Source organism: Papaver somniferum, chromosome 11, assembly GCF_003573695.1.
Source record: "Papaver somniferum cultivar HN1 chromosome 11, ASM357369v1, whole genome shotgun sequence".
Classification (NCBI taxonomy): domain Eukaryota; kingdom Viridiplantae; phylum Streptophyta; class Magnoliopsida; order Ranunculales; family Papaveraceae; genus Papaver; species Papaver somniferum.
Genome location: NC_039368.1, coordinates 3,874,999 through 3,893,865, shown reverse-complemented (window position 1 = coordinate 3,893,865; position 18,867 = coordinate 3,874,999). Strand labels below are relative to the sequence as shown.

At 36.5% G+C, this 18,867-nt stretch overlaps 2 protein-coding genes across 2 annotated transcripts; one reads left to right on the top strand and one right to left on the bottom strand.

Moving 5' to 3' along the window:
- The first annotated feature begins 2,253 nt into the window (after positions 1-2,253).
- Positions 2,254-2,814, top strand: LOC113323952. Its single transcript, XM_026572295.1, has one exon. The coding sequence runs from the start codon at positions 2,254-2,256 to the stop codon at positions 2,812-2,814; it is 561 nt and encodes a 186-aa protein (XP_026428080.1).
- Positions 2,815-15,103: 12,289 nt separating this feature from the next.
- Positions 15,104-16,293, bottom strand: LOC113323762 (60S ribosomal protein L14-2-like). The gene is made up of 5 exons (XM_026572106.1): positions 16,198-16,293; positions 15,986-16,087; positions 15,708-15,837; positions 15,495-15,607; positions 15,104-15,385 (listed from the first exon to the last, which is right to left on the bottom strand). The coding sequence occupies exons 1-5, from the start codon at positions 16,198-16,200 to the stop codon at positions 15,332-15,334; spliced, it is 402 nt and encodes a 133-aa protein (XP_026427891.1). The 5' UTR covers positions 16,201-16,293; the 3' UTR covers positions 15,104-15,331.
- Between the last annotated feature and the right edge of the window lie 2,574 nt (positions 16,294-18,867).

Sequence of the window (18,867 nt, the reverse complement as noted above, 5' to 3'; positions counted from 1 at the left end):
TTGCGACAGGCAGTAACAAATGTGGGGGTGCTTTTGGCCTTACCAATCAAGGGGATGGAGTGCATGGTAGAGGAGAGTATCATGGGGTCCCTAGTGTTGGCCATGGAGAGGGGGAAAGCTAGAAATCTCAAAGCTAAAAAGGTAGATCAGACTGGAATAACAGATAACATTCTTATTGGAGTTCAACATATGCTGGAAGGGCCTTATGAAGAGATAGAAGACCTAGAAGAGTGTAGCGAAAGGGAGAAGACCGCAGTGAGTGAAGATGAGAGTGCAGACATGGAGGATGAAGCCGAGAGATCGAGTATAATTAGAGAAGGTCTGGCTCGTTTTAGCCGAGAAAAAAGTAGGATTCAGAGCTTTCTTAGGGGCGCAATCCCTGAAGGGTCGAAGGAGGAAAGAAGAAAAAAGGCAAAGGCTAAATGGCTCCAATGATAGAGAAAACAATTTTGTGGAATATACGGGGTCTAGGAGAAAGAGATAAAAGGATAGCCATCAACTTTGTTTTTATGAAATCGTATCCTGGTGTGGTTCTACTTCAAGAAACTATACTCCAAGATTTCTCTATTCATCTTAGAAGAGAGGTTTGGTGTCACCCTAATGTGGATTACTGCTACATTCATTCCAAGGGAACCAAAGGAGGGATAAGTATATTATGGCGGAAGGATAAAATCAAACTCGTTGACAAACTGGAAGGCATTTATTCATTATCTTGTATGTTCAGGTCGACAACGTCCCAACTAGAGTTCTTCATATCAAATATATACGCCCCAAACAACAGGAAGGAAAGGAGAACTTTGTGGAGGGAGTTAGGAGAGGTTATGGGGCTGTGGAATATTCCTGGATTTCTAGGAGGCGACTGGAACGTTACAAAATCGATTGCAGATAGAAATAGAGCTAGAGGAATCAATCGGAGTATGAGGATTATATAAGATTCATTTCCAATTTTGATTTGGTGGACTTGCCCCTTAGTGGTGCTAAGTACACTTGGTCTAATTTTCAAGATAATCCATATTGTAGCAGAATTGATAGATTCCTTATCAATCCATTATGGGAATCCATGTTCCCATATACTATACAGAGTGCTAAGCCTAGACCTGTGTCAGATCATACGCCTTTAATGCTGTCAACAACTATGATGAACATAGGTACAAGGCCTTTCAAATTGGAGATTATATGGTCGGAAAGTGGTGACCTTAAAGAAAAGATGAAAATTTGGTGGAGAGTTCTTAATTTTAGTGGGAATCCTGGCTATGTGTTCTGTAAGAAATTGATAGCAGTGAAAGAATATCTTAAAGTTTGGAATAAAGAGTGTTTTGGAAAGGTAAACAAGAAGATGGATGCGCTGCTCTCCCAGATACAAGAGGTAGACTTAGTTGACGAGGAAGGAACAACCACTCTTGAAGAGCGCATTAATAGGGTTAATCTCAAAAAAGAATACATAAAATGGGCAAACATGGAGCACAAAAGGATTAAAAACAAGACTAAAGGGCAGTGGATCGAAGATGGTGATAGGAACACTGGGTTCTTTCACAGAATTGTAAATGGGAGGAGAAGAGCAAATAATATTTCTTGTTTGAGGATCGATGGATATTTAACAGAAGATCAGAGTATTATTGGGGATAAACTACAGAAGTTATATACATATTTGTATACATAGAAAGAGGTGAGCAGGCCATTTATGGAGGATATACAGTTTGAAAAAATAAATGATGTACAGAGGAAAGAAACGGAACTAGAAATCACAGAAGATGAAGTTGTTCTGGATATTAAACACATGGAAACTAATAGAGCGCCGGAGCCTGACGGTTTCCCTATCGAGTTCTACACACACTTCTGGGATATTATTAGAGAAGACTTCATGAGCATGGCTCGGTTCTTCGATGTTAATGGCTACCTGGATTGGAGAACTAATAATACTTTTATTACTCTTATTCCCAAAAGAGATAATGTAGAGTTGCTGAGGGACTATAGGCCGATCAGTCTGATTAACACTTGCTACAAGATTATCTCCAATGTTCTCTCTTCTAGGCTTAAAAAGGTACTTCCTCATCTTATATCGAATACACAAACAACATTTGTGCAAAACAGGCAAATCATAGATAGCATTTTATTGGCGAATGAATGTATTGATTCCAAGTTGAAGGATGGATCAGATGGATGGTTGTTCAAATTAGACGTTGAGAAGGCATATGACAAAGTTAACTGGGGATTCTTGGACACAATCATGATCAAAATGGGTATGGGTCATAAATGGAGACGGTGGATAAATACATTGATATCAACAGCCCACTTCTCCATTCTCCTCAATGGGACGCCTGGAAATCAGTTCAAGAGCTCGAGGGGATTGCGACAGGGAGACCCTCTATCCCCTTTCTATTCACCATGGTTATGGAGGGACTCTACAAGATGGTTCAAAAACTAGAGGCTAATGGGTTATTTAGAGGTTTCACAGTTAAGGCGAATGGAACACAATTGTCACATCTTTTATTTGCAGATGATACAATATTCTTCTCTAGTGACGATGTGGAACAGATTCTGAATATTCGAGCTCTCCTAATTTGCTTTCAAATAAGTTCAGGACTTAGCATCAATCCTATAAAGAGCTCAGCAATTAAGTTCGGGGATACAAATTCTGATGATGTTGTTGAGAATAGTCTTGGTTGCAGTTTTGAGGAGCTACCTATTAGATACCTAGGGATGCCGGAAGGAGGCCAGTATAGGAACAAGAATATTTGGGATTCAGTCATAGAGAAGACGGAGAAGTTACTACAAGGGTGGCAGGGAGTTTTTTATCCTATGGTGGCAAATTAGTATTGATCAAAAGTGTTTTGAGCATACTTGCTATTTTTCTCATGTCAATTTATTCAATGCCGCCATCAGTTGAGAAGAAATTAAACAAGATTATGCGTAACTTCCTTTGGGGAAGTGACACAACCAGAAAGAAATATGCACTAGTCTCATGGGATACGGTGTGTTTGGCCAAAGAATATGGAGGACTAGGCATTCGACAGCTGCGGATAATGAATGATGCTTTACTGTGCAAATGGTGCTGGAGATTCACAACTGAAATTGATTCTTTGTGGAGAGTCATAATTACTGAAAAGTATGGGCTCACGAAAAATAAATGGGATACAAAGAATATTAGATCCTCATATGGCAGGTCAGTTTGGAAGGGTGTTAACAAGAGGCTGCAAAAGTTCAAGGAGGGCATTAGATTTCGCATTGGCAAGGGAGATAGGACACTTTTCTGGAAAGATCACTGGATCGGCGACAACACACTTGACAAAGAGTTCCCTAACCTATTCAGAGTGCCAAGGAAAAAAGATCACAACATCAACAAGTTCTACTCAATTATTGATGGCATAATTAATTGGAACTTAGACTTCAGAAGAAGACTCACTGATAGGGAAATTGAGGAAGCAGTAAGGCTAACAGCACTCTTGGAATCAGTCAATATCAATGACAGTGAGGATACAAGGGTCTGGAAACATTCGAAAGATGGCTTCTTCACGGTACAATCCTGCTACAAAGCTTTGTCTACTAAACCAAATGTTGTATTTCATCATAAGACAGTATGGAATAGTAAGGTACCATCTAAAGTGACCTTTTTCACTTGGTTGGTACATCACAATTCTATACTTATCCAGGATGTACTGAAAAAAAAAGAGGTCATTGCTTGGTAAACAGGTGCAACATGTGCAAGATGGAGGAAGAATCAATTAATCATCTATTTTTACATTGTTCCGAAGCAACAAAGGTGTGGAGTCATTTTTATAAAGCTTTTGGAGTTGATTGGGTTCAAGGAAACGATGTTAGGATGTTGTTTGTTGAAACAAATACTAGGATGTTCTCAAGCAAAGGATACTTTATTTGGAACGTGCTTCCATTTGCCATCTGCTGGAGAATCTGGAAAGAGAGGAACGAAAGAACCTTCAATGGAAAGGAAACACCCATTCACATCCTCATATTGCATATCAAAACTGACATCTTATATTGGTCTCAACCTTGGAAAGTGCTGGATGGAATGCGTTTTGAAGACCTAGTATTCAGGTGGGAGCAATTGGTGAGAGATTGAAGATTTTCATTACTTGTACTGGAATGCACTGTGAGTTGCTTACAGGTCACCATGGATGTTTTCTATTTCTTGTGTATTCTTTATGCTTTTATCAATATATATATTTTTGCTGATCAAAAAACAAATTAAAAAAAAATAAAAAAATTCCAAACATAATGAATGGTGGAGAAACATAATCTGTTTCATTTGCAGGAAACTTTGCTTATTGGGGACTTTTGGAATTTTAGCGTTAAATTCTAGTGAAACTTACCGAAGACAAAATCTCAAATTTAAAAAGAACGGTGCACGTGTCTTGAACTTCACATGCAATTTCACTCAGAGATGAGATTTCCATAATGTGCATTGGTTCTCGAAACTGGTCATGATTAATGACAGAGAGATTAGAGATTTTGGATACTTGACATAATCTGCCATGTGCAAAATGATACTCCACTACCAAATTAAGATGCAGTTACTGAAAAATTAAGCTCAAGAATTTAGAAGATTGTGAGCTTAGTTAGTGCACGGATATCGTCCCATGCACTTGGTTGAGGAGCTTGAAGTAATTAATGGGAAAAAAAGAGAAGCAAATTAGAGAATATATATACATGAGAAGTGTTACGTCATTTATGGGTGAGTGTAGGAAAATTCTTATTTGTATTTCAACTAAACGACCTCAGTATAGTTAATGAGCCTCATAGTTAATAGAGGAATCTTTTTAGATTAAAACAAAGTTATTGCATAAAAAATATAGGGGTTTAATATGGAGTTTTATGCTTATCTTTGTTTTATGTGTTTCTTTCAGTTGATGTGTTCGTCATTGCGTATGTAATCTTCACCTTGAGCTGTAAAGATAAGAAAAGAAACTTTCACTTGCATCTTATTTGATTTAATGACACTGGATACTAATAGTCATTTAAAAATGAAAATGATTAGGGGTTGGAATTGTACCGGAGGAGAAACATATTTTTTTGTTGGCTATCATTTCACTGTCTCCTGTAATGATAGAAACTGATTGGACAAATGCTATCCCGCACCGTTTTGCGGGTAGTTATCCTGTTTAAGCGGACTTCTTTACCGTTAGATGATCAAATTAACGGTTAGATTCGAATTCAGGAAAGGACCCGCCATTTTCAGGAAAAGACCCATCATTTTCTCTAAAGGGTTCAAGGCTATTAGATCTGGGTTTTAGCGTGATCTAACGGTAAAAAAACCGCTTGAACGGGATAGCTATCCACAAAATGGTGCGGGACGGCATTGCTCGATTCAACTGATTGACATTGCAAAACTTCACTTGTGTATTATTGGAGGTATCGTGTTTCGTCGGTGTCTCTTTGACAACCTTGCTTTAGATGTTATGGCTGAAAATTTGACGAACATGGTTTACGTTTTGTGATGGATAATGATGATTTCTTTTGAGACAGATTGGTCTTTTGACATATAAGGTTATAGTTGTAGTAGAATTCACGGGCCTAAGTAACTTTAATGTCTGGTTTGCAAAGATATAATTGCCCAGAGCATGTTAACTGCGGTAGTTCAGGCTGCTTAATCACTACCCTCTTTACGTACATTTATTTTGGTTCTAACACGTAAAAACCTATGCGAGTGACACTCAGTAGGAGGTGTATGTACGTTATAACCATCACAAATACCATATTTCGTTTCCTTGTTGGAAGCCATTCCGACTTAAAAAAGATAAGATTGTTTACGGTTTATTAACTGCAGAAGAAGTCCTGGTGCTCAGTCAGGAGGCTATTCTCAATGGGAACAATTAGCTAGTCAGGTCACATGAGCACGATACATTAGTACACTTACGTGTATTCAATCTGCTTTTGTGTGCTCTAACACTAACATGCATGTACATGAATTTTCTCTAAGGTACTTCTTGAGGCGTACAATTCTTGTAAATCTAATCTTCTTGGATGTATCTTCTTCACATGAAAAATGTATATATGGGAATTTTATCCAGAAAATGGGCTATTTAGCCAAAAGAGTACTTTTTCACCGTCATATGGACGGGTAAACATTTTACCTGGATCAAATGGACATTATTCTTTTTCATTTGAAAGAGACTGAACTACCCTTTAAATCACGTTACTTAATATCTTCTTCTCGTCTTCTCCGTCGCCTCAAACAGAAATCAGATCTAAAAAAGCCGTTATAAGCTCTCGTTTTCCATCAGCTTCTGCACCTCATCTTCTCCATTACCAAACAGCAAGTACCATCGTCTTCGTCTTCTTTCTACACCGTCTCCAATATCAAACCAGTAACATCATATTCCTCTACCATCTCTATCTCCTCCACAATCATCAACACCACCATCGACATCATCAACTTTATCCAGCAACACCATCATAAGTACCAGCAATACCACCATCAAAATGAGTTTTCTGTGTGCGTAATTTATTTAAATTTCTCAAATTAGGGTTTTATGTTAATTCGATTTCAGAAGATAAGAAATGAAGACTATGCTCAAATTGGTAGATTTCTTAACCTTAATTTTGTTTTAATTGCAATTGATTTCAAATTTGTTCATCTTAATTAGATGAAACTGGTTTTATCCTGTGCTAGATTGAGTTGAACAGACATGGCGAAACTGGTTTCATCCTATACCAAATTGGGTTGAATTTGCTTTCACCCATTTTAAACTAGGATGAAACCGGTTTCATCCTATACTAAATTGGGTTGAATTTTCTTTCCCATTTTAAACTAGGATGCAACCAGTTTCATCTATAGGTAGGATGAATCTATGTTTTTGAATTAGGTAGCACTCATTGTAAACAAAAGATGAAACCGGTTTCATCCTATACTAAATAGGGTTGAATTTGGTTTCGCCCATTTTAAACTAGGATGCAACTGGTTTCATCATATACTAAATTGGGTTGAATTTTCTTTCACCCATTTTAAACTAGGATGCAACTGGTTTCATCCTATACTAATTTTTGTTTGTATTTCATATTTATGTTTGAGGTTATGATGGTTGTTGGAGGAGAAGATGTTCATGGGTTTATTGGGTTTGGTTTGAATTGGTGTTTGGTTGAGAAAATTTGAGCTGGAGGGGTCTGATGTTGCTAAGAAGATGTAAAATTAAGGGTTTTACAGGCATGCAATGGTGGTGATTTGAGATGAGATTGCAATGGTGGATTTGAGCTGTTTTTATTCACGTACATGTTGAAGGAGATTACTTTGTTTTTTGCTGAGATTGCAACTCTGTTTTTTTTTTTCCAATTGTTGTATGGAATATCCACATACTCTGTTTTATGGTATTATGTTGTTTGTTCCTGTAATTTTTAGTGGATTTGCAGATTACTCTGTTTTTCTCCAAGGAGATTACTCTGTTTTTTGTTGAGATTGCAGAGTACTCTGTTTTTCTCCAACCTTTACTAACCTGGCGTTTTTAGGGGCCACTCGAAAGGATTTAGGGGCCAACAATAAAACAAAAAAGGTCACCCAAAGGGAAAATGTAGCCATCCCTTATCTCGCGTAATTCGTAATGGCGAAATTACCCTTATATATTCGGAGGATATGATAACATTGTTATCCTCCGATTGCAATCGGAATCCAAAATATTTCCCAGACTTCCGATTGTAGTCGGTGCAGTATTAGAATGATTTGTGTTTCATTTTTTCCATTTCTTTTTCATTTTTGAGTTGTTAGAGTTATAGAGAAGAAGGTGAAGGCTGCTATAATCGGAAGGGAATACAACTTAACAACCTAACGATTATAAGGAGCCACAGATCGAACCCTTGCCATATTCCATATGTTTTGAGTGTACACAGCCAGCCATAACCACTTGGTTCGTGTTTTGGATGCAGCGTTAATCGGGAGTTAAATATATTACAAAACCTACCGATTATAAGTTGCCCCAAATTCAAATTTTGAAAGCTACCATAATCGGTAGATATGCTAAATACAATACCTATCGATTATTGGTTTCTCCACATTCAACTTTCGTCAAATTAGCCGTTGGAGTTTTTGGGAAAAACAAAAAGAGTCGTTGGACCCTAAACCTATATGAAGAAACTCATATCTATCACCCCAATTGCACCAAACTCTTTCCTCTCTTCAGTTTTAATTTTCATAACAAAAAACATGGATATTGCTTTTGCCGAAGAAGAAGATTGTGCTATTTATAGAGCGTGGGTTGTGGTAACTGCTCATGATCGTGTTCACAAGCTCCACAAATCGGAATCCGAAGAGCAGATATGGAACCGTATCTTAATGGTATTTAAGGCCTTAGATGGTAATCGAATTCGAAGATCATCCAATGACATTAAGATGAGGAAGAATGTGCTCGATAAGGAGATTGACAAACTTGAAGATGAGGAACGGTTTGTTAGGAACGCTTTTCCTTGGTGGACGTATGAAAAACGAGTAAGTATCTCTGTAACTCCAACTCACATTAACAAAAGTTAGTACTAACTTGTTACTCATTCGTAATTTCAGAGAAATCTTGCGGATCGCCGGTATGTGGACCTCTACGGGAAACGATTTGAACATGAAGGATGCTACAAAATCAAGAGGGACAATTTCTATGGTCACTGGAAGTTATGATCTATTTTAATACTTTTATGGTCAATTAGGAGTATGGATTTAGGTGCTTTTGACGAAATTGTAAGGTTAAGGCCGTTTGAACTTTATGTAATGGATGTAATCGGAGTATTATTAATATAAAAACTAGCCGATTATATGAAATCGGTAGATTATTTTGTTAAACAACCTACCGATTGTAATATTCGGAGGATAATATTTTTGTAAAGTTCCGAATGTATGATGGCCCAAAAATCAGAATTTGGAAAAACTTATACTTTTCAAATTTTGTCTTTGAAATAATCGGAAGTTAAATTAGTTACCAAAACGTCCGAATATGGGCTGTCTAACCTTCAATATTGGCCCTTGGAACCACCTGGAGCCATGGCGTGGTTTGTTTTGAACTTGTAATATTCGGAGGATAATATTTTTGTAAAGTTCCGAATGTACGATGGCCCAAAAATCAGAATTTGGAAAAAGTATTAGAAGCGGCAGATTTTATACAAAGTATCATTACATGGTAATTTGAAGTGCCCCTTATTAGAAGGGCAGCGGGTAATAGGATAAAAAGTATCATTACATGGTAATTTGAAGTGCCCCTTATACAAAAAAAAACGAAAATGAATTAACCCTTACATAGTTTAGTGTTGATAATCTAGTTTAGTGTTAACGATTAATTTTCACTTATATTAACTCTAAATCATATTTTAGAGTTTAAAAAAAAATCCAGTTTTTTACATTTTCAGAGCTAATTACGGTGGGAATTTTGCTCGTAACCAACCGTAAATCTTAGTTACAGTTCGTAATATATGAACTACCAACCGTAAGTGGTTAAATTTAGGGAAAACTCATTACGGTTGGTAACCAAATGCTCGAGACGAGTCGTAACTTAGTTACGGTTCATAAACTAAAATGGTTACCAACCGTAACAGTATTTACGGTTCATCTCGAATTTTAGTTATGAACCGTAATTGGTGACCTTTCTGAACTCTGGGTTCCAGGGTTATTTACGGTTCGTAATTCTGGTATCGACATCAACCGTAAGAGAAAAAAAACTTAACTGAAGAAAATTCTCAAATATAAGAACATACAGTTAGTAATAGTCAATTACCAACCGTAACAACATCAAAATCTCCAGTTACGGTTCGTAATTGAGTCAAAATCAACCGTAACTCACATAAACCCCGAAATTTCAATTTCAATTTTCATCTAAAACCCTAATTTTTGATAGAAATTAAACTTAAATCGAACAAAATAAACCAAATCGTAACTGGGTTTTTCAAAACATACCTCATATAAGTCATTACACTACACTTGATTAATTTTCAAATCGTCTATTAATCGAAGACGGTGAAATTTTGAGTTTTAATGGAGGTTACGGTTGATGGGAGGAGAAGAAGAGAAGAAGAAAGAAAACAAATTAACAATTTAGCTTTAATTTAGGTTAAAAAATTGGGAAGGTAATCCAGTCAATTTGCACCCCTTATAGGACATCCCCTAACCAATTAGAGGGACATTATTATCACACTGTCGCCCCTCTAATAAAACCGGCCCCCCATAACAAGATTGTTTTTTAACTAAATTTTCTTCAAATGTGCTACACAATAGATGATTTGTCCTTCAGTTAAGTTAGGTTTTCTACTTGACAGATAATGACAATGTCCGTCTATGCTTTGGCATCAAGGACAGAAATAATATTCCCACGTTTAAAATGCATGAACATTGACATCGGCCACAATACTTGGGGATCAATTTACTTATCTACCGGTAATGCATAATGCAACCAAATTACATCTTGACGAACCATGCATCACATTTATGCAGTGGCAGAGTATCAATATTGCCCACACTTACAGATATACAACTATACAAGACAAACTTAGACTAGGACAAGACCTTTGCCCAGGCCCAGAGCACTTGCACCAATTATTAGGTCCCACAGCCTCTAACCTTTAAAACCTGGATCTAATAGGGATGACAAATAAACCTTTTTCGAGGCATGCTGAATTTTCTTTGAGGTATACTAAATAATGTCAAAATAGGGTCACTAAATAAAAAACAACATCACCCTTTATCCACTCTTTTTGATAATGACATAACTACCCTTATATAATTAGTGTTAATGATTATGATTAGATTTGATAAATTAAGAATTTTAAGGATTAATTAAAAATTAAATTATTAGTGGTAAATTAGTAGAGAAATCAAATTTATGTGAGAATTGGGATTTTTGAGAGGAAGAAGAACAAGAAGTGAAAAAAAAAACTTGGGTTTTGAGATTTAAGTGATTAGGAGTGACCAAAATGTGTGATTCAAATCAGAGGTAGACTTCTATACGAGGTTTAATGTCATTTTTATAAGTTGAATCTGTCAAAAAATTGAAATTTTTAAACCCAGATCTACTGACCAGATGAACGGTTCGGCTGATAACTTGTCAGCCGAACCTCTGTTTTTTGAAAATATACCTAGGTTCGGCTGACAAGTTATCAGCTGAACTTCACTCTGTAACTGACGAATTTTAGGTTCGGCTGATTCGAACAAAATCTAGCAAAATCCCATCAGCCGAACATAGTGTTTCTCTAAATCATATATTATGTTCGGCTAAAAATTGATTTTCCAAGATCAGCTGAACTGATCTTCTGAAAATTTTAAAAGAAGAAGAAGGCTAGGTTCGGCTGATTCGAACAAAATCTAACAAAATCGCATTAGCCGAAAATAGTGTTTCTTTAAATCATATACTAGGTTTGGCTCAAAATTGATATTCCAATATCAGCCGAACTGATCTTCTGAAAACTCTAATTTCATCTTTGAAATCATATTCATACGATCAAACAAAATAAAATCAATCAAAAACAAGATGGATTTATTACAAATGTATTCTAAAATACATCCGAGAGCAATTGAGATTTGGATTTCGCACTCCAACATCACTCACTTCGATTCGTGTTTTCTTTGCTTGATTAATTGCTTGATTGAATTGAAGTCCAAGATGTTTAAGTTTAAACTTTAAAAGTTATTTTGATTTTAGGTTTTTGAGGATAAGGGCATTCTAGTAATTTAAATTTTTTAAGGATATATAGGTAATTGAACTACCTTTAGACACCTCTTAAAAAATCACCCTAGATGGGATAATGAATGAGTGTGCCTCAAAAAAAAAACCAGTATGCCTCAAAACAGGGTTCATGACAAAGACTAACCGAAAGTAAACAAATATTAATTTCACATGTGCTGTTGTTTAACAACAACCAATAATACATGGGATGGGAGGGACCATTAGGAAAGTGTAAGCCCAAAGTTTTACCACACTGGGCCTTTCTACCAATCTTATATTCCAGCTTTGCACAGATAAGGTGGTTAAAGAGATCCACATGCAAAATCTATATAATTGAGATCAACTAAGATTCTCTCGCATTTTCCAAGCGAGGAAGGACTGAAGATTATATTTACTTTCACTTAATCTAGATTCTAGACAAGTATTCAAAATCTGTTCAAATTCATGTGTATGTTAGAGCAAACATACGTGTTACAGACAATGTATCTGGCAATCGTGCTCAAGGAACCCACCCAATTTGTCAATACATGAATCCTTCATTCACTTCGAAGAAGATATTATCATTTTCAATCACAAAGTTTATAAGATGTGTTGCACATTTTCAACCATAACATTTTAAGAGAGACAGTGAAAATGACACCCCACAAATATATATACTTCAGAAAGTACAATAATCAGATAACTAATCAATTGTAATCTTGATAATTTTATTTGTAAAATTTAGTGGGTCACTGCAACTAAATCAAGATGAATAATATCTAGTGACGAAATCATGAAATGGTAAAAGGAAATACATAATAAAGATGAGCATGTAGAACATGGAAGATACCCTATTGGCCTATTTACAACAATAATACAGCGTAGTTGGTAATGCAATCAAACTAGAATCACATTAACTTTAGTTTAATCTAAAAAGATTCATATAATCTTTTCTGATTTGGTCTTTTGGTTTTCTCGAGATACAATAATGAACTGACCAAACTAGAAATCCCAAAACTTCTATAATAACTAGCAATATCTGTGTGGTCCACTGATGAAAAGATTCAGCTTGGCCATACAAGTTACCAGTATTGCATGAATAAAATGTACAAGAGTCTTAACAATTAAACTTGATGATAGCGGATAGCAAATTGAGGTGTCTAGGAATCAATGAAGATAAAGATCACAGCAGAATCAACACCAAATGAAATAAACAACGGAGAACCAGAAGAGAAAACGGTATGTCCAATTGGAAGAGTCAAGCTTGCACCCTTTTCCAGTAATCCAGGATAACAGTAATCATCCACTGGGATGAGTCCTAGTTGCGATCGCCTCTGAACCAACAAAAGCAATTCAGGTGTATGTAACATGAAACACGTTAGAAGGCGTATGTTTTAAAAATCCGGATGTTTAACTATGGTTAAGTCCATAGTTTGGTGATGTCAAATCTTCATCATCCGACGGTGATCAAGCTGCGCGGGTTCAAAAAATTTTCCGGATACTCCTGTAGGTGGGAAAGGTGAGTCAGAGACGGGTCATCCATCAGATTGACATAACTGGCATTATTGTGTTGGGAAATTCCATCAGTACTTGAGCAGACCAAAATGGCTGCACCCTTCAGATTGATGAAGTGGCTCAGCAAAACAACTACATTGCACATCAGTTGCTCTATGAAAGTGTATATATTCTTTAATGTATGTATTAAAAGAAAAATGAAAGGCATAGAGAAAAAAAATAGATGTAATAACATGAAGGAACTCTAATTTGCACACTTTTGGGGCTACTGATGATGTCTAAGTCTAGTGAAGGCAATTGGTATTTGAGGATATACATACACTAAATGAGCTGCAAGGATAAGAACAGAAAACCTAGAAAAATGGTACCTATTCATATTCACGCTTTCTTAACAGGATGCAATTTTCAAAAAAAATACCAGCAGGAACAAACAAATGTGACACCGACCTATGTCTTTTACATGCTTTTAATGTCAATCAGATAAGAGTTAACTATCAACCTATGACAGTAAATTAAGAACAGCCGACAATAGGAAACAAGAGTGAGTATAACCTATGACAGAGCACTGCCAGCAATGTTGGTGCATTAGAAAGATTACCTAAATGCCAAATTGTCACTATAGCTGCCTGACATTTCAAGAAATGATTCAGCCTTTAACATGACACTAACTGACCTTGACGATCCAACTTACAAACAACTAACCCAGAGGTTGTCCCAATGATGTTCATTAACAGGTTCCTCCGCATAAGAAATCAAGGAAAACAATTGTTATCTATTCATAGTCTATTCAAAGTAATGACTCTTTCAACAATTGTTTCATACTCAAAATATCATTATTTCGACAAGCAATAGTGATAACTTGAGGAAAATATGGACAATAAGCACACAACTTATGACTCCTATGAACCATTACAATATCACTCATCAATTCAGGAGGTTGTAACTTCAGTCATAATCAGTAACCTAGATATTAATTTTCTCAAACCCAAAATTTGAATGACAATCTACCTGAGTTAGAGTTATGTAAATTCTCTTTTTTAAGGAACAAGTTTTCCAAAGGTTTTCAGATTCGTAAAGATACAGTTAGTAAAAGCAACTTACATCTAACTAGAGTGTTCATTACTTACAGCAGTATGGAAACACACAGATGTTTTTCATCAGTCAAAACCTAAGGTGAATACCTGTTATTAAGCTATGACAAGAAACAAAGTATCTGACACAGGACAAGCATGAATGAAACTAACAAGGCTGTAAAACCCAGTCAGAAGCTTCATAGTTGCAACTCTGGACAGGGATACACTGTATCCATGAATATCTTAACTTTGATGCTTCTTAAGAAGGTCTAGTCATAAAAAAGCAAAAAAAAAGAAAAAGGAAAAAAAATCACAAAGTTGAAAAAGCAGGCTAGTCGTCAAAGATTAGATTCAATTTTTAAGGAATACTACTAATCTCATTTTGGGATATGAAACCAGAGACTGCAATCATACAGCAGACCTGGTAGCTAAACTAGCTATGAGTTAGGCAGGTGGATATGCAACTGCCAGGAGAACTTTCATCATGGTTAGACACACAAACAAAACCAGAGATATCTTATATAGCAGAGCTGGTAGCTAAACTAGCTATCCATTATATGCAACTGCCAGGGGAACCTTGATCTTGGTTAGACAGAGCCACTTATATAAATTCAGACACACAAACGAAACCAGAGACATCTTAAAAATTCAAGCATCTTGCCATAGAATGGCCTTCAATTAGACAAGAAGGCATTAAAAGGCTATGAAGTTCCAAAATATGCTAGTACTACATTCATAACCATTAGAAAAGCAGCCTGGACAACAAGAAATAGATAGAACACTACTAGCCACATTCTAGGATATGAACCAGGGACTAATTATACAGCAGAACTTGCAGCCGAACTGGCCAAGGGTTAGACAGCTGACTATGTAGCTGCAGAGCCACAAACATAATTCTAACACACTAACAAAACCAAAGACATCTTATAAATTCAAGCATCTTGTCATGTAGACTGGCCTTTAATTAGACAAGAATAAAAAGGCTAGGAAGTTCCAAAATATGCTACTACTAAAATAATGACAAAACATCCATCCATCCTTGTAAGAAACCAAGTCTCTACAAAATTGACAATCAAAACTATAAAATACCATAAAAAGCTTTGAAAAACGCAGTTAATACTTGTCTTAAGCTGCAGACTTCTTCAACTTGGATAGCTCTTGTCTGATCAAACCACCCCTCTGCAATCAACCACAAATCTCATCAAACAAACATAATTATGCACAATCAACAACAGAAAGTAAAACCTGACAGATGTAAAACACACAGCATAAGGCAATGTAAACAAACCTTGATTTTGGCAAGCATGACCTTAAACCTCTCGAAATCGTTAAGGGAAGCTCTCTTCTTCTGCACGATAAGCTTCCTACCCCATGAACTACTCTCCCACTTCTTCTTCACATCTATAAAGACAAAACCAAAAACATCAATCCACTGCCAAAAAAGAAAAAAATACATACAAACAAGTACCAAAACTGAATGGAAACAAAACTATGGTTATACCTGCAGCTTCCATGGCAGCAAGGAGAGCCTTCTTGTTAGGTACACGGCCGATATCGATTTTAATATCAGTCAAAGACAATCTCTTGAAATTCATTTGTGACCTAACCATATCAGGTGCATCAACCAAAGCCTAAATTTCAACAAAACCAAATAACTTAGATCTTAAAAAAAAAAAAAAAAAAAAAAAAAAAAAAAAAAAAAAAAAAAAAAAAAAAAAACTGTAATACTCTCAAAGGAACACACATACAAGTGAATCAGAATCATCTTGTTTTACTTACTCTGTTTTGATCAATAACATCAACGATGACAACAAGCTTTCCATAGTCTTCTCCGTAGTTAACTAGAGCAACACGCCCGATCTCAACGTATCGTTTGAAAGGCTAAACAAAAAAAATCAAAAAATAAACACATAAGAATGAGTAATCAATCAGTGAATCAAGTTAGGAAAGACAAGAAGATCATGATTTGAGAAATCTGTGATGGGAATTACCATTGTGAGATTGAATCGAGGAACTGGGAGAAATCAGAGAAGCGCCGTGGAGGAGGAGAAACGAGAAGGGGATACACAGTCTCTTTTTAGTCTCTCTCTACTATGATATTACTAGGGTTTTGGGGATTTTAAGATTGGAGTTCTCGTAAGGGCTTTTAGGGTTTCCGCTTGTGAAGTTATTTTTAAAAGCCCATTAGTTTGAGGAGTGTTTCAACTTTCAATAAGTTTCACGTCCAACCTAATTCTGTAAGCCCATTCTATACCTTGAGGCCTCGGGTTCGACGAAGCCTTATTTTATTTTTGGTAAGTGAAGACTACAGGGAAATCCAGTTTTCAGATTTTTTCTACTGTGAAACCCATGCCCAGAAAAACTCAGGCGTGCACCCATTTTCTGTGAGAAAATTTTTCACAAATCCAGAATTTATAAAATTAAGTTCCGGTCTATTTTTTTCTTCTCTTCTTTCTCTCGTTTTCTAATTTTCTCTTCTCGTCTCGTCTCTCGGTCGACCTCAATTCAAACGAATTGAGCTTGATTTTGTGTAAATAATCTCTAGGAAGTTTAGTAGCTTGATGAATCGAGGGAAAAGGTGATGGTGCTGAAGTCGATTGATCTCTGGAAGAAGAAGAAAAGGGTAAGCTAATTTAGGGTTTCGTAAATGATTGATATTTTATGTGAAATCGATCAATTGTCGACGGATTTGTTGTTAATTGGAGTAGAAATGGTTGTGAGAGGTTTAATTTTTGTTTTTTTAGGAAATTGAATTTCACAGATGGGGTTTCAATGAATCGAAGATGAAGATGGAGAACAACTCAGAATTCAGATCTCATCATACCACCAACTTTGCACATCAGGTGTTCCAGGAAGTGGCTGAATTAGTTAAAGTTCAGCCAAGGAAGTCAATGTTGTTGCCGGTTAAGGAATGAAGCCATTGATGCTCAGTCATGATAAGAGGAGAGACTTTTGGTTGATGTGTTCAAGATGTTGCTGCTGTTGAGTTGAGCTCGAGACTGAAATGGGTTTCTGCTGCTGTTAGTAGTTGAAGCAATGGAATTGATGGTACTGGATTATGAGAAACAGAGAACAATAGCTGCAAGCAATGGTCTGAGATGTTAAGAAGGTCTAAGCTGAAGTTGTAGTCTCGAAATGGTTCCAGTGATTGTATACTTGATAGTAGTTACACGTGATGATGTTGGTGGTTGCAACTGAGATGTTGGTGGTTGAGCTGACGGTGAGTGGTATTGCAGACGTGATGCAAGTGGTGCTGGGACTGGTAGCAAGGAAGTTGCGGAAATGGCGTAAAAAATGAGCAATTGCAGGTGATAGACTGAGTTTGGCTGTGACAGTGTGTGAGTAGAGTTGCAATGGGAGTTGGTGTTGCTATTGTGAGCTGTTGCCTAGAAGAAGAATTGGTGGTACTGGTTATAAGCTGAAATGGTGGTGTCGAGAATAAATCTCAAGTGATGAGCTGAGGTTTAATGGAATGGATGTGAACTCAAAGAAGAAAGATAGTTGCAGCTCTGGTGGTGTATGGCAGTGGCAGCTGATGCACTAAGCAGAGTTGTGTTGCAGAAGTAGAGTTGAGATGGAAGCAACCACAGGCCTGGTGCAAGACAGCAAGATGGAAGTGCAGATGGGTTTGGTGTATGTGTGACGTGTATTTAAAAGAAAATGGAGGTGTGAATAGTGATGCATAACAGGTTATGCATCTACCAAATTTGTTACATTATGCATTCTCGAAATTGGTTGCATAACACGTTCTGCGCCTTCTTTTTTTTGCATAACTTGTTATGCGGTCCAAAAAACGGTTGGATAACACGTTATGCAGCTACTTTTTTCTTAGTATTGAAACCAACCAAAAATAAGGTTGCACAACTTGTCATGCACCTACAATAATATCTACATAACATGTTATGCAGTCGTGAAAATGGATGCATAACCTGTTATGCATCCGAAAATATGACTGCATAATGCATTATGCATCGAGAAAATTGATGCACAATCTTTTATGCATCGAGAAAATAGATGCATAACATGATATGCATCCGTAAATATGAATGCATACTGCATTATGCATCAATTTTTTATGTACGCACTAAAATCAACCAAAACAGTGGTTACATAACTTGTTATAGATGCATAATCTGTTATGCAGTCGAGAAAATGGTTGCATAATTCGTTATGCGTCTGCATGATGTGTTACGCATCATTTTGGTGGCCGCATAATGGTTACGTAGTCAGTTTTCGAAATTTTGCCTAAAATGAAGATCACCTCCGATATTTTCGTGAAAAACAAAAATTTGATGTTGTTTGTACTCGTTGCGTAGCTCTCTTAAAAAGATTTCCAACGATATAAAATTTGTAAATTTCAAGGCGCGCATTTTTAGATATGTTATATCCAAGTTGCGTTTCCAATTATACCCCTGATGCATAATCCGTCGTGCAGACATTTTTAATAATTTCATATAATTATGGGTGTCACGGAACTAAAAATTAATTGTGGGCCTGACAATGAGAATATTTGGGCCTGCGCCTAATTTTCCCATCTGGTAACTGAACAAAAATTCAAGTACGGATGAGCAAAAACATCCAAACCCGTTCAGCATTTTGGCGGGTGGACACCCGATCCATTTCTAGGAGGACTGGATGCGGTGAATTTTTGAAACCAATCA